The following is a 16691-nucleotide window of genomic DNA, read 5'->3' as shown; positions in this document are numbered from 1 at the left end:
GGCGGTGCAGGCTCGAAGGGCCTAATGGCCTACTCCTGCACCTAATTTCTATGTTTCTATGTTTCTATGGATGTGTGGAATTCATTGCCACAGACAGCTGTGGAGGCCAAGTCTAGGGATATTTTTAAGGCAGAGATTGAAAGATTCTTGATTATTACGGGTCAGGGATTATGGGGTGAAGGCAGGAGAATGGGGTTGAAAGGGAAAGATAGATCAGCTATGATTGAATGGCAGAGTAGACTTGATGGGCTGAATGGCCTAATTCTGCTCCAATAACGTATGAACTTATGAACTCGGAAAGCAGAAGAAATTAATCAAGGCTTAAGAGTTAAAATAGACCTGGCCTTTTGTTTGGAGAACTGGATGATTTTCTAACTCATTATACAACCCTCCAACCAAAGCCAGAATTAAAACTGGGGCCCATATGTTTCTGAGATGGTTTTTCAGGGGCTGAGATTTTGCCAGATTCTGCACAGATATTATTTCTGGATCATTGCCGATTAGATCTATCAAACTCATCTTACATTTTTTTGAACATGGAAGCAAATGTTTGTTACTAGCAGTTTGCAGGGAGCCTTCAGAGTGCATTAGTAACAAATACCTAACATCGGATGCAGGTATTTGTAGCCAGACAATCATGTTCTTGATTTAAGGATGCATATGTTTGTATATCAGTTAGATTTTTTATCGCAACCTTGAGCCCTTTGAAGTAATATTTTGGTTCTTGGCTTTTAACTCGTAACTTATCAAAAAAGTTTTAAATGTATTTTTTAATTTGTAAGGGCAGGACTTCAATTCAGGTTTCTTGCTGTCTACCAAATACCACAACCAATGGATTCAGTTTAGTTTAATTTAATTCAAACAACTTCACTGGCTTCCCATCTCCCACCGGATCACCTACAAAATCTTGGTCCTCACCTACAAAGCCCTCCACCATCTGGCCCCCCCATATCTCACTGACCTCCTCTCCCCCTACCAACCCTCACGGTCCCCCAGATCCACATCAGCCGGTCTCCTCTCCATCCACAAATCCAACCTCCGCAGTTTTGGGGACAGAGCCTTCTCCAGGGCAGCTCCCAGGCTCTGGAACTCCCTCCCCCAACTGATCCGCAATTCCGTGTCCCTCACCATCTTCCAGTCCCGCCTCAAGACCCATCTCTTCACCTCTGCCTATCCTTAGCCCCACGTCCCCCTCCCTTTTCATCTGTGCTTGAATTGCCTCATATTGTGTTTTGAATTGAATTCTGTCTTTAATTTGTGTACTAGTCATGTCTCTACTATTTATTTCATTCCGCATACATGTTTTTCCTCTACTTGCTAAATTTTTGTAAGGTGTCCTTGAGACTCTTGAAAGGCGCCCATAAATAAAATGTATTATTATTATTGTCACGTTTACCGAGGTACAGTGGAAAGCTTTTTGGTGTGTGCTAACCAGTCAGCGGAAAGACTATACATAATTACAATTGAACCGCCCACACATGATAAAGGGAATAACGTTTACTGCAAGATAAAGCCCAGTGAAGTCCAATTAAAGATAGTCCGAGGGTCTCCAATGAAGTAGATGGTAGTTCAGGATCGCTCTCCAGTTGTTGATAGGATGGTTCAGTTGCCTGATAACAGCTGGGAAGAAACTGTCCCTGAATCTGGAGGTATGCTTTTTCACACTTCTGTACCTCTAGCCTGATGGGAGAGGGGAGAAGAGGGAATGACAGGAGTGAGACTCGTTCTTGATTATGCTGGTGGCCTTACTGAGGCAGCGTGAAGTGGAGATGAAGTCCATGGAAGGGTGGTTGGTCTGTGTGATGGTCTGGGCTATGTACACAATTCTCTGCAATTTCTTGCGGTCTTGGATGGAGCTGTTCCCAAACCATGTTGTGATGCATCCCGAAAAAAGTGAATCCCAATCAAGTGAATATAATCTTAATCCCTAATGTGTTATTAAAAATGATATTGAAACAAAATGCAAAGTAATTTCATCAGACCACTTGCCTTTTACACTCAATGTCCAGCACCTTGAGAGTTGGCCTCTGCTGTTTGATGCAGTGCAGCTGTAAGAACCACTATCTGACAGACTGATGTTGTTGAAACTAAGATGTTGAACTCCATCATCCTCATATATTTTTACGGCTGGTTTTCCTTGCAGTGAAACTCCATTTTTAGCCCACTTTACTTCTGGTTTGGGGGTTCCTGTAACTGTACAACACAAACATCTCAGATGATCTTAGTTTACTCTTGAGGTACAGCGCGGAAACAGATCCACGCAGTCCGCGCCGTCCAGCAATCCCCATACACTAGCACTATCCTACACACTGGGGACAATCTACAATCTTTACTGGTCAATTAATCTACAAACTTTGTATGTCTTTGGAATGTGGGAGGAAACCAGAGCACCCGGGGAAAACCCACGCTGTCACAGGGAGAACGTACAAACTCCGTACAGACAACACCCGTAGTCAGGATCGAACTTGGGTCTTTCTGGTGCTGTCAGGCAGCAATTCTACCGCTGCGCCACCCACATTCTTGCATCACACGTTTCCAGCATGTTTGAGTTTATGATTCTCTCACCATTTCTGGTGACTGAGATTCCATGTGTTCTCTTGTTTACAGGACCTCCAGAGGTACGTTCCACTATTAACAGGCATTTACCCAATTTCACCAGCTGGAACCACCACTACTAGAGTCATACAGCATGGAAACAGGCCTTTCGGCCCAACTTGTCCACGCTGACCAAGATGCCCCATCTACATTAGTCCTCCCTGCCCGCATTTGGCCCATATCCTTCTACACCTTTAAGATACTTTTAGATAGGCACATGGATATGCAGGGAATCGAGGGATATGGCTCTTGTGCAGGCTGGTTTAACTTGGCATCATATTTGGCACTAACATATTCAGCACAGACTTTGAGGGCCAAAGGGTCTGTTCCTGCACTACATATTTTATCTGTCCCACATGTGTAACATGCCATGCCTTACAAAACTATACATTATTTGAGAGGTTTTCAAAAATTATGATCAGATGTAAACATTCCTAAAAATAGGTGTGCAACTTAAAATGCAGATTTTGCAAGATTAATGAAAAATATATTCTATATTGCCATGTTAAGTCAATGCACTAAAGCACATGAGTTCACTTACTTGTGCAGCTGAACTTCAGTTCTTCACCCTCTTGAGTCGTCTGGTTTTGAGGACAAGTCAGGAAGTCGGGGGGTGATTCAGCAGATATTGATTTTCCGTCTATAATTCTCTTAGCTTCCCCATCCTGGGCAGTCGTTCTCTGTGAATGTTGAGGGGTTCTGCAACGCTCTACGTTTACCTGCGAGACAACTTTCTTGCACTCTTCCAGGTGCCTTCCCAGAGTATCTTTTGCCCCAGTGGTTAGTTGCTCTTCTCTCTTGCATGACTGAAGCAACGTAGCATCCTTGGCATTCTGCTGACTTTGGGTTTCTGCTGAACTTTGGGACTTCTGTTGGCTCGGGGCTGCAATGGTCCATTGGGTTTTCTGTTGGACGGGAACGGCTGAGATGCTCTGAGGCACCTGCTCTTTGGAGACTGCTGTGACACTTTGGGATATGTGTTGATTCGGAGTTGTAATAAGGCTTTGCGGGGACTCTTTAGGTGTTGTACTGATTTGGGACATCTGTTGTTTCGTAGCAGTAATAAGGCTTTGAGGTGATTGCTTCGGTGCTGGTGTACTAAGTTGGGACATTTGCTGTTTAGTAGTTGTTACAAGGCTTTGAGGTGGCTGTTTTGGTGCAATTGTATTGATTTGGGATATTTGTTGTTTAGGAGATGCTTTGAAGCTTTGGGATGTCTGAAGTTTGGACACCATTGTAATGTTTTGGGAGGGCTGGTGCTTGGGATTTGTTTGAGTGCTCGGGAGTTTCTGTTCAATGGAACATTTATTTCTTTCTCCTTGCGGCTCATGAAGAGTTATGGAACTTGTTCCTTTTTGGTACAGCCTAGCATATCTGTCGTCTGCCATTGATTCTGGATGAGACTTGTTTTCCTGTCTTTTGTCCATTCTCTCTTCTGTCTCAGCAATCTGCTTTTCACAGCCAGTGGGAGTGCTTTTTGCCACTTTTAAGCTCTCATTGGATTGATTGGTGACTGTGTTAGCCATCTTTTCGACTTGGATGCCATTTGCAGTTGCGTGTTTAGTTTCCAAATTTTCAGCTGTTTCAGCTCCATTGCTTCTTGGATGTACTGACGCACTATTAATGAATAGAAAATGTTGTCACTCCATCAATTTCATTCCTCCTCAGATGAATACTTTATTGCTTTAATGAAGATAGACACAAACTGCTGGGGTAACTCACCAGGACAGGCAGCATCTCTGGACAGAAAGAATGGGTGATATATCGGGTCGAGACTCTTCGACCCAAAAATTCACCCATTCCATCTCTCCAGAGATGCTGCCTGAGTTATTCCAGAATTTGTGCCTATCTTCTGTGTAAATCTGCAGTTCCTTCCACCAAATTGCTTTAATGAACCCTTCTACAGATTTTGACAAATACAGGCGGCTTGAAGGGCAGCACAATGGCGCAGCAGTAGAGGTGCTGCCTTAAGGTGCCAGAGAGTCAGGTTCGATCCTGACCTCGGGTGCTGTCTGCGTGGCGTTTGCACGTTCTCCTTGTGACCACGTGGGTTCCCTCCGGGTGCTCCAGTTTCTTCCCACATTTCAAAGACATGCAGGTTTGTAGGTTAATTGGCATCTGTAAATTGCCCCTAGTGTGTAGGACATAGATCTAGTGTACGGGTGATCGATGTTCGGCGTGGACTCGGTAGACCGAAGGGCCTGTTTCCACGCTGTATCTCTAAACTATACAAAAATACAATATCATTTCAAACAAAGACAGGCCAAAAGTGCTGGAGTAACTCAGCAGGTCAGGCAGCATCTCTGGAGAACTTAGAAAGGTGACGTTTCAGGACATGATCCTTCTTCAAACTAATTGCAGAGAAAGCTGGAAAAGAGGTGGGGAGCAGAACAAAGCCTGGCAAGTGATAGGTGGATACAGTAAGGGGGGGGGGGGGGGTTGATAGGCAGATGGAGATGGTTGTAAAAGGACAGAGAAGAAAAGGCAAAAAGTGAGAAATAAGGATAGAAGAAGTGCAAATTGTAAAGTCAGAGGAAGGAATATAGGTGGAAGGGGATTGGGGAGATGGAAGATGATAAAAAGATGTAAATCCAGGTGGCACACAGGGAAGGGAGGGGAAGGAAAAAAACATTTCAAAAATGTCTTAAACATACCAAGCCTTTTATTGTAGCATATACTTACAGTCCAGTTGTAGCATCTTTACCTAAAAATAAAATAATGGAAGTTAACTGGGATGTCATTTTAATGAAGCAAGCTTAAATGCCTGCTTCACGCTGAGGTTTATGCTTAAATATATATAGTATTTTGAAAGGGAAAATAAAGACAGTTTCCAAAGACAACTTTTGGTCACAAGGCCCTTGCTTACTCGCCGACTCTTGCAGTTTGGGACAAGTGGGCATATATGTGTTTTATGATTTTTTGTCTTTGGAGCGATTTCTGTCTTTAATTTGTGTATTGGTGATGTCCTTATTATTTATTTTACTCCGACTATATGTTTTTTCTCTTTTGTTAATTTCTGTAAGGTTTCCTTGAGACTTTGAAAGGCGCCCGCAAATAAAATTTATTATTATTATTATATATGGTTCCTTTCTCTAAAATGGGAGCTGCACAGAAGTGGGGCTAGAACAAGAAGTACTTTGGCACACACAAACATAAGTTAGTGCATTCTGCCTCTGACCATGTGGGTTTTCTCCGGGTGCTCTGTTTTCCTCCCACACTTCAAAGATGTGCAGGTTTGTAGATTAATTAGCTTCTGTAAATTGTCTCTCGTGTGTCGGATGGAACTAGTGTATGGGTGATCGATGGTTGGTGCGGTCTCGATGGGCCGAAGGGCCCGTTTCCACACTGTACCTCTAAACTAAAATTGTGATGGAGGGAGATGGAAATCTAGTCTTTCATTATTAATTATTATTATGATGTATCTGGGTTGAAACCATCTACTCTTGCAGACTCTGTCATGAGGTTGCAAGATAGGTTGGAATAAGCAAATTATCCACTAGTCAGGAACAAAGCAGTTAGCACCGGTCTTGTTATTTCAGGGCATACACGATCCAATAAAGTGCAGATGTAAATCTCTCTTTCCATTTTCATATCAAGGATATCAAGATATCAAGGATGAGAAAGCTTAAGGTTTCTATTTCCAGAAATAAAAGAAAGAAAATAATTCCCAGTATTGGTTCCAGATGTTAAATGTGGTTATAAGATGCTTAATACCCATGTCTTGATAAAGTTATTTAACACCAACATAAGACTTGTTAAAATTAGTAAAGTTAAATAAAATAATTGTTTACATATTCCAAAAACATGTTGCAATCTCAAAATGTACAAATTTATAAATATTAATCTATAAATGTGATATACAATATATAAATATATTGTAAATTTATAATTATAAATGTATATTTATATATTGCATATCACATTTATAAATTATTAATTATAAATGTAAATATAGATTTATAAATGTAAGCAGCACAGGGGCACAACTGGTCAAGCTGCTACCTCGCCGTGCTAGAAACCCGGGTTTAATCCAGACCTCGGGTACTGTCTGCGGAGTTTGCATGTTCTCCCTGTGACCGTGTGGGTTTCCTCCGGGTGCTCCGCCTCCCTCCCTCATCCTAAAGATGTTCATTGGCCTCGGTAAATTGTTCTTAGGATGCAGGGAGCGGATGGGAATGTGGGACAACATAGAACTAGTGTGAACAGGTGATTGATGGTTGCTGCGGACTTGGTGGGCCGAAGGTCCTGTTTCCGTGCTGTATCTTTCTATCAATCAATCAAACAAAAAAAGGCCTTCCAAATAAAAACATCAAAGCCGATGTTGGACAAATACAAAGTTTTCAAATTCAAAGTTGAAACTCAGGAGAAGCAATACTTTGTAAAATGTCCTCAAAAGGATCCGTACTTTGAATTGTGAGCTCGGCGGTGGCCAGTGCTTTCCCTGCACTGTTCTTGACTAAACACACAAAGCTTCCAGCATCCTCGCACTGTGCAGCGCAGATCTCCAGAAAATGGATCCCCGACCTCTCAAACATGTTGAAACGATTACTTTGCTGCAGCTGTACATCGTTCTAGGAAAGACAAAAGAGGTGCACTTTCACTTTAACCAAATGATGACTTCGCCTATCTGAAAGTAGTTATGACATCCATTTAAATAGCACCATAGTGTTAGCCTCCCAATGTTCAAATTTGGGATCATATTAATAAGAAGTTAGACACAAAATGCTGGAATAACTCAGCGGGACAGGCAGCATCTCTGGAGAGAAGGAATGTGTGAGTTACTCCAGCATTTTGTACCTATCTTCGGTTTAAACCAGCATCTACAGTTCCTTCCTACACATCCCTATCATATTAACCAGTGTTTATTTAATCCTCATTTTATCTCAGTCTCAGAGCTGTTGCATTCATCAGTTCTATTCTACGATAAAGTGTTCCAATAGAGATAATTTATAGCTGAAAGGTCACTCTCAAGACAGTTAAGAGTGTTTTATTGTCATAGGTCCTGAAACGAAACACTGAAATTCTTACTTGCAGCAGCACAACAGGTATGTCAACATCGTACTCAGCAAATACCATAATGAACAATAAAGAAGTTTGCTAAATTAAAAAAAGAACAATATTGTGCAAAGATTAAAACCAAGCCCAAAGTCCCTCATCCAACCCACGCAGTTCATAGTTCGGAGTTTAGTTGGTTAGTGTTTAATAGCCTGATGGTTTGTAGGGAAGAAGCTGTTCCTTAACCTGGACGTTACAGTTTACAGGCTCCTATAGTTTCTCAGGTACTTAGTTTAGATTACTTTAGTTTAGAGATACAACGCGGAAACCGCCTTTCAGCCCACCGCGGAAACAGGCCTTTCAGTCCACACAAAGACAATGGATGTAGTGCTGCAGGAAATTCAATGATCTCATGTGCGATCAAGATCTTCAAGCATCTTCAAGGTGCCCTACTGGCTTCAGGCTCTGCCCAGCCTCTGGAATCGTAACCTTGAAGTCCTCATTCCATGACTGCATAGAATCTACAATACTGAGACCTTGCATCCCAGTGAATTCCTCCCAATAAACTCGCATTAATTCTTCACATTCTGCTACCCATGATGCAACAGCACCTGACCATGACCCTTTGAAGCAACTTTCAGCAGTTTAGTTTAGTTCAGTTTAGAGATCCAGCATGGAAACAGGCCCTTCAGCCCACGCTGGAGTTACAAGGAAAGGTACCCATAGACAGCAACCATGTGATTCTGCTTTACTCTGAAGTTTTAAATGAGAAGTATTCATATTTCATTTTACTTTAAGAAAGTGTGAAGTTGCAAAGTCCCTCCAAGTATGTTACTATCTGTTGCATAACAGATCCATTTTGTTCTAGTGCTCCAGATTGATTTAAACATCGCAAGCCACTGTTGGCCTGGGTTATGGAGACTGGTCAATAGTGTAGGTCACCTTGATCTATATCTTGGGTTAGTTAAATGGCTCAGTCCTGTGGTTTTCATTGGAGCCTTTGCTGTCATCAAACCTTGTGCTTTTCTGGACTACTTCCAGCCCAGAAAATACATGATTAAAGTTGAGCGACATTTATAAGTCCATATAGTATTCTTCAACAATGAAGAGCCACTTGACTTTAGACAGAGACAGGGCGCAGAAACAGCGAGTCTGCGTAGACCAGCGATCGCCCCGTACACTAGCACTATCCTATACATTTGGGACAATTTACAACTTTACCAAAGCAAACCTGGACGTCTTCGAAGTGTGGGAGGAAACCAGAGCACCCGGAGAAAACCCACGTGGTCACATGGAAAAAATACACTCCCCACAGGCAGCACCCGAGATCTCTGACACTGTAAGGCAGCAACTCTACCACTGTGCCGCCACTTGAACAAATGTGTTCTTCCACCCCCCCAAACACCCTCCGGCTTTTCTTCTCAAATAAATATCCTGGTAATATTTACAAGTCTAGAAATTAACAGGTGTTCCTTGATCCCAGATTCCATACTCCAACTCACATCAGTAACAATTATGGTACCTATGAATTACAACTCTCTGCAGCATTTTAAGGAAATGTCCTTGGCTCCAATTTTGGATGGACTTTGAGCTAAGAGGGACAAGGGGAGTGCTCAACACAACTGCTGTTAAAAACCTGACACCCAGGCCATTTGAGTTTGGAAGCCTCATTTTAATTTGCCTGCCAGATTTCTCACCCAATTTGCTGATTTAACATCCATTAACACTCAGCACTCATTTTTGTGCAGACTTAGAGGTTGACAAAGTAGGAAGACCTTTCTCAGGCATCATTTCTGGAGTCATGGATAGGTGACTTTTCGGGTCGGGACCCTTCTTCTGACTGAAGTCTAGAGTTTGAAGAAACAGACCAGAGTCTGAAGAAGGATCCTGACCCGAAACGTCACCTATCCGTGTTCTCGTTGGATTAGTTGAAGAATTCATTGCGGAACAATGGATCACACTTACGGCCAAAATATTCCAGCTCTCTGGAAATGCTCTTGGAAAAAGTTAGATGGGAGAAAAATATTCTGTTTACCGTCAGTGGTTCCATAAGCAATTTGGCACCAGGTCTTTTGAATGATTGCTGAGATTATCAACTCCACAAGCATCATCCCCAAGACCTGGAACCATTGCAGGAATGGCAATATCTTAATGGGCAAAAGTGCTGGAGTAACTCAGCGGATCAGGCAACATATGTGGAGGGTTCAGGTTGTGACTCTTCTTTAGATTGTAGCAGCAGGGAGAAAGCTAGAAGAGAGGTGGGAGAGTGTGGCAAAGCTTGGCAAGTGATAAAAGGATACAAAGGTAGACAAAAATGCTGGAGAAACTCAGCGGATGAGGCAGCATCTATGGAGAGAAGGAATAGGCGACGTTTCAGGTCGAGACTCTTCTTCAGACAGATGTCGGGGGGGGGTAAAAGGAAAGGAAAAGGCGGAGACAGTAGCCTTGTGGGAGAGCTGGGAAGGGGAGGGGAAGGAGGGAGAAAGCAAGGACTACCTGAAATTGGAGAAGTCAATGTTCATACCGCTGGGGTTTAAACTACCCAAGCGAAATATGAGGTGCTGTTCCTCCAATTTGCGCTGGGCCTCATTGTGGCAATGGACGAGGCCCAGGATAGAAAGGTCGGATTCGGAATGGGAGGGGGTGTTGAAGTGCTGAGCCACCGGGAGATCAGGTTTGTTATTGCGAACTGAGCGGAGGTGTTGGGCAAAGCGATCGCCAAGCCTGCGCTTGGTCTCACCGATGTAGAGAAGTTGGAGTAGGTGCAGGTGAACCTCTGCCTCACCTGGAAAGACTGCTTGGGTCCTTGGATGGAGTTGAGGGGGGAGATAAAGCGATAAGTGTAGCATTTCCTGTGGTTGCAAGGGAAAGTACCCGGGGAGTGGGTGGTTTGGGTGGGAAGGGACGAATTGGCCAGGGTCCCTTCGATTTTTCCACCATCTGCCGTTCTTTCTTAAACAAAGGACACAAAGTGTTGTTGGAGTAACTTAGCGGGTGGGGCAGCATCTCTGGGGAACAAGGATATGTGATGTTTCGGGTCAGGACCCTTCTTTAGATTGTAGTAGCAGGGAGAAAGCTGGAAGAGAGGTGGGGGAGCAGGCCTGGCAAGTGATAGGTGGATACAGATAAGGGGGGTTGATTGGCAAATGGGTGGAGTCGTTTTTATACTGTGGTGACCAAAATTGCACACAATATACCAGTTGTCGACTGACTAATATTTTATAAAACCTCTACAGAAACTTCCCTGATCTTCTATGCCCCAGCTAAGAAAGGCTACATCACATACTGTGTGTCTTCTGCACTATCCTAAATACCTGTGCTTCCACCCTCAAGGTGCTTTGAACTCTTGGTCTCTGGTCCTCAATACTCCTTCGGACCCAACCATCCATTGTGCATGACTTATCCTATATGACCACACAATATTCCATTCATCAGGATTAAATTTCATTACCAGCTAATCAATATCTTTTCTCGATCTTGAGAATACTCCCTTCACTCTCCACACACCATCAATTGTCGTGTGCAAGCACAGTCTAAACCATCAGCCCAATTTAGCAATGACCTTTGCTGAGTTCAAATGTAAAGGCTAAATTGCAAGTATGATCAGTGAAATTTTATAGTCTTTTTCTGTTATTTGGAAATAGCTCAGAAGTGCTGTCTGAAAGCTAATCTGAAATCCAGACTTATTGACTGCAACTATAACTTATTGGAAGCTGTCTTTCATGCAGTAGTAAAGCTTTTAAAATGTATTAGATGAAGGTGCCCTTTGGCAGCATGGTCTGAAATCTTGCAGCTGGAATAAGCAATAAGAGTAATGCAAATTAAAGAAGAAAAACCGAGGGACAAGGTTGGGAGAGGGATCTCTGGAAATTATTGGAGGTCTTTTTCATATTTGAAGAAAAAAGATAAGATCAGTTTGCAGAGAGGTGATTAGAGCTGAAATCTTGGAGGTTTAGTAGAAACCATTTTTTTTCCTATGGATCTTTTCGAGGAAGAATTGTGACATTTTCAAGATATTATTACTTCAGTTCAGAAATACATGTGTGTCTGAGCAACCCCTCTTAAATGTTTTACATCTCTCCCTCTGGCGTTACATTTCTTCTCTCCTTATTTTGTCTCCTTTACTTCTCCAGCCTTTGTCACCTACTCTCCCCATATCCCAAACAACCCCCCTCACCTGTATCCATCTATCACTTGCTCGGCTTTCTTCCACCCCCACAAGATCCAGCTTTCTCTCCCCAACTCTAATCAGTCTGCAGAAAGGTGCCAACTTAAAATGTCACCTGTCCATTCTCTACACAGATGCTGCCTGACCCACTGGGTTGCCCCCAGCTCTGAAGAGCCTGTTACTGTGCTGTCCTGATCCCACATTCAGTGAATCAGAGGTCTTATTTTCCTATTGCCTTTGTGCTTGGTATAAGCCATTACCATTCATCAATGATCACAATTAACAGAAGGAGGAATTCCTTTAGCTGGAGGGTGGTGAATCTGTGGGATTCATTGCCACATATGACTGTGGGGGCCAAGTCATTGGGTATTTTTAAGGCGGAGATTGACATATTCTTGATTAGTAAGGGTATCAAAGGTTACCGGGAGAAGGCAGGAGAATGGGGTTAAGAGTGAAAGGTAGATCAGCCATGATTGAATGGCAGAACAGACTTGATGAGCCTAATGGAATACATTTTGCTCCTATGTCTTATGGTCTATCCTTTGAGAGATATTCCCTTTGTTCTATTTACCCATGCCACACCTTCTCCACAACAATAACTTACTTTATATGAATGATTCCAGGAATGGGTAGGTTAACCTATGATGAGTGTTTGTCGGCATTGGGCCTGTACTCGCTGGATTTTAGAAGAATGTGGGGGACCTCATTGAAACATACAGAATAGTGAAAGTCTTGGATAAAGTGGATGTGAAGAGGATGTTGCCACTAGTGGGAGAGTCTAGGACTAGAGGTCATAGACTCAGGATTAAAGGACGTTCTTTTCGTAAGGAGATGAGGAGAAATTTATTTTGTCAGAGGGTGGTGAATCTGTGTAATTCTTTGTCACAGAAGGCTGTGGAGGCCAAGTCAGTAGATATTTTTAAGGCAGAGAGAGATAGATTCCTGATTAGTATGGGTGTCAGAGGTTATGAGGTTATGGCAGGAGAATGGGGTTAAAAGGTAGAGATAGATCAGCCATGATTGAATGGCGGAGTAGACTTGATGGGCCGAATGGCCTAATTCTGCTCCTATCACTTATGACTTTTATTATTCTTTACGTTCCGAAACATTAACACTGCTTCTCTTTCCAGAGATTTTGCCAGACTTGCTCTGTGTTTCCAGCATTATCTCATTTCATCTCCGGAATGAAGTTGGTCTTGGCATCTTGTTCGGTACAAGCATTCTGGGCCAGACCTGTTCCTGTGCTATACTGTTCTATGTTCTATGTTCTAACACATACAAAGGTTAGATTGATCAGGATTGCCATGTAACTCCTTAAACATTATACCTGATGTTGCATTTCATACATATCTGCATTAATTCTTAAAGCGACATTTGATCTTACGGGAGTCAATAAATCTTTACCTTCAGCCAGGTAACATGAGGTTGTGGCCGTCCTGTTATCTTACAGGAGAATTTGCCGTTCTGTCCTTCTTTGATAATGAGTCGCGTTGGCTTTGTGACAAATTTCGGAGGACTTTCACCCCATATACTGGGTCTATTTTCAATCGACTGTGTAGAATAGCGACTGCCAACAAAATAAAAACATACTATTTTAAACTTTTTAAACAACATTTACAAACTTTTCAAGAAAAATAAATCCTGGCTTGGTCACACCTTTTTGAGAGGATATAAATGTCTTCCACATTTGATATAATTAATACTTCATTTCAGAGTTCTGTCCTAAATTAGCAAAAATGCAGTGAGGTGCATTAGCTTAAATTCATTTGTTGGATGGAGCCCAACAAAGAATCCAAATTGCAATGGGAATGTAGCCAGCTGTAAGTCAGCAACTTAGTTTGCCATTACAGTATAGATACATTGGTGCAACTACCGCAAAGCAAAAAATCTATTCCATAGCTTTTGTAAAATCTATAATTAAATATAGCTGGGATAATTATCTGATGAAGCTCAAGATAAAGTGGGAATATTCTAAAAAATGGCTGACCTATTAGGATCTGCAGCATCTGTTTTACCTTCAATTTCCCTAACTTTAGACATACGACTTTAGATACAATGTGGAAACAGGCCCTTTAGTTAGAGATGTTATAATACCTATCTTCAGCGGCGCTGCAGTTCTGCCACTGGCCGTGTGCGCGGCTTTGGCGCCTTTGAGGGGGGGGGGGGGCGGGGGCGGGATCAAAATGCCGTTTTCTCCTGCCTGTCCGAGATATATTTTCTCGGGCTGCTAGCTGATGCAGAAAAATCGTTACGACTTCCGTTCTCTGAAGTTTTTTTTAAAATCGGGGGACAATTTAATCCCTGGAGTAAAATAAAAAGCTACTTCTAATGCCGTCAATGCCTACAAAGGGACGGATCTCAGGTAGGGGACAAAACAAAATGTAAGTTGTTTATTTTACATATAAACTTGCTTCTTAGGATGACTTTAATCAAAATGTCATTGGCGATAATGTGATTTTGGCCCCATACGAACCGGCAGTGTTTTCCTGCCGATATGGGGTTCAAATTCACTGCAACCACAACGTTCCAATCGATCGCGTTCCACAAAAACCCACTCGCAAAATGATTTAAATGCCCATTAATTTACGGGAATTAAACACTAAATTCCTTCCATTTGGCCTATAAATTCATGACAATGAGATATAAAAATCATGTTATATTGTGAATTCTTGTGTGAATGTTATTTGGACACTTAGGCTATTTAAAAATGTTAACCTTTTCTTAAAAAATGGATAGATGTTTAGATCTAGTAATTGAATATTGTAATTAGCTACAATTAGGTAACTAACTAATTATATGCTTTAATTTCAGGTCATCCAAATAAGATTGTTTCATATTTGTTTCAGAATGCTTCAATCTATAATAACTGAAAATTTCATTCAGTTCTCTTAATTCTTAAGAAAGTTATGGGCTTTTGACTGTCCTCGATCACAGCTTTTGAGTTAAGTCAATGGAAAAGCAATAGGGAATAAGATGCTAATTTCAGAGTATGAAAATGGCCATAACTTTTTTAATACTGAATATATGAAAGTGAATTAGGTGTCAAATTAATCTTCTTTTTATGCTTTATCCGATGGGATAAATTACAGACTTGATTTTTTAAATCTCAAAATTTTGTAACATTGCTACTTTAGTCCACCAAGTCCACGCCGACCAACAATCACCAGTACACTAGCACTATCCTACGCACTAGGGACAATTTACAGAAGCTAATTAACCAACAAACCTGTACGTCTTTGGAATGTGGGTGGACCTGGAGAAAATCCTCGTGGTCACAGCGAGAATGTACAGTACAATACTCTATACAGACATATGACTCCTGGACAAGTGTCGATCGCCTGGATTGGGGTCGGAGAGGAATTTCCCGGATTTTTTTCCCGAATTGGACCTGGGTTTTTATCCGGTTTTTTGCCTCCCCCAGGAGATCACGCGGTTCTTGGGGTGGAGAGGGGTGATAGCGGTATAAAGGGGAGGGTAGTGTCTTGTGTTCTGTGTCTTGTGTCTACTGTTTGTGGGTAAGTGTGTCTGTTTAGTGTTCAGCCATGAGCGAATGGCGGTGCGGGCTCGACGGACCTGGTGGTCTACTCTCGCACCTACTTTCTATGTTTCTATGACATATGCATATGACAACACAACACTTTGGTTCTCTTGACCATAGTGGAAGGAGCGATCCCAATATTGTCCCTCCCCCCCCCCCCCCCCACCCCCTTGAACCATTGCACCATGATAACTTCATCCATGTGCAAGGTTCTGCACAGTGGCTCTGGGGAAACTCGGTACAAAAATACTAATGCCACATTAATATTTGCAAATTAGCAAATACCATGTGCTGTAAAGATGGACTTTATAAGCAGTAACAATTTTAACAATTGGCTTCATCTTTAAAATGAAATATGAAATATTACAAACAGTTTGCCTTAGAGATAAAGCCATTTCCTGATTAGTTGTAAAGGTGTTGCCACAGTCTTAATTGTACTTCCTGAAAGCCCTTGACAAAGCTTCACATAATTAACTTTAATTTATGAAATTTCAGGATAAATGCTTGGGAACAAATAAGAAATTAGCCAGAAAGCATAAATACTACATAATAGATTTCTGTCACATTGTAAGACAGTAATTTGGTTTAGTTTAGAGATGCAGCGTGGAAACAGGCCCTTTGGTCCACCAAGTGCACGCCAACCACTGATCACTGTTTACACTAGTTCTATGTTATCCCACTTTCTCATCGACTCGCTATATACGAGGGGCAATTTACAGAGGTCAATTAACCTAAAAACATCCAGGTCTTTGGGATGTGGAATGAAACCGGGGTGCATGGAAGAACGGAGTCACAGGGAGAACATGCAACCACCACACAGACAATTCTTGAAGATATAATTGAACCCGGATATCTAGTGCTGTGGACAGCAGCTCTACCAGCTGTGCCACTGTGTTACCTATTGAGGAACACTGGAGAATAGCGTTAAATGCATTACATGTTTTGTCTGGATATAATGGATGGGATTTATATAGCACCTTTCTAATACTCAAGGCGCTTTACATCGCATTATTCATTCACTCCTCAGTCACACTCGGTGGTGGTAAGCTACTTCTGTAGCCACAGCTGCCCTGGGGCAGACTGACGGAAGCGTGGCTGCCGATCTGCGCCTACGGCCCCTCCGACCACCACCTAATAGACCCTTCCCACTCCTATCAAATGGCAGAACCCAGATGAAGCCACAAATTTCAACATGAAGCACAATGAATTGGCACTGTATTGTTAATCATCTACCTGGAGCTGTTGGAAGGCCATCCATATTTCCTGCCAGTTTCCTCTGTAAAAAAATGGATGATTGATGAAGAGACTTGCATGAAATTAAGCTTCTCAGAACTCTTGACTGTATGTTACTGTAAACTGCAGAGTTACATATCCATGCTGAAACTAGGAAATGCA

The 16691-nt window shown here is 42.2% G+C and overlaps 1 protein-coding gene across 8 annotated transcripts in view; it reads right to left on the bottom strand.

Annotated features, from left to right (window-relative positions):
• Positions 1-16691, bottom strand: part of mylk (myosin light chain kinase) — a 246343-nt gene that overhangs the window by 116216 nt on the left and 113436 nt on the right. For all 8 annotated transcript variants that reach the window (XM_033024039.1, XM_033024038.1, XM_033024037.1 and 5 more), the window contains 6 exons: positions 16530-16572; positions 13163-13325; positions 7001-7166; positions 5278-5299; positions 3137-4212; positions 1990-2193 (listed from right to left, as the gene is read on the bottom strand). In XM_033024039.1, coding sequence (XP_032879930.1) covers positions 1990-2193; positions 3137-4212; positions 5278-5299; positions 7001-7166; positions 13163-13325; positions 16530-16572 — 1674 coding nt within the window. The remainder of the gene's footprint in view (positions 1-1989; positions 2194-3136; positions 4213-5277; positions 5300-7000; positions 7167-13162; positions 13326-16529; positions 16573-16691) is intronic.

Source organism: Amblyraja radiata, chromosome 7 (genome assembly GCF_010909765.2).
Source record: "Amblyraja radiata isolate CabotCenter1 chromosome 7, sAmbRad1.1.pri, whole genome shotgun sequence".
Taxonomy (NCBI): Eukaryota; Metazoa; Chordata; class Chondrichthyes; order Rajiformes; family Rajidae; genus Amblyraja; species Amblyraja radiata.
Note: the sequence above shows the minus strand (reverse complement) of the source record. Positions and strands in the feature narration are given on the sequence as shown.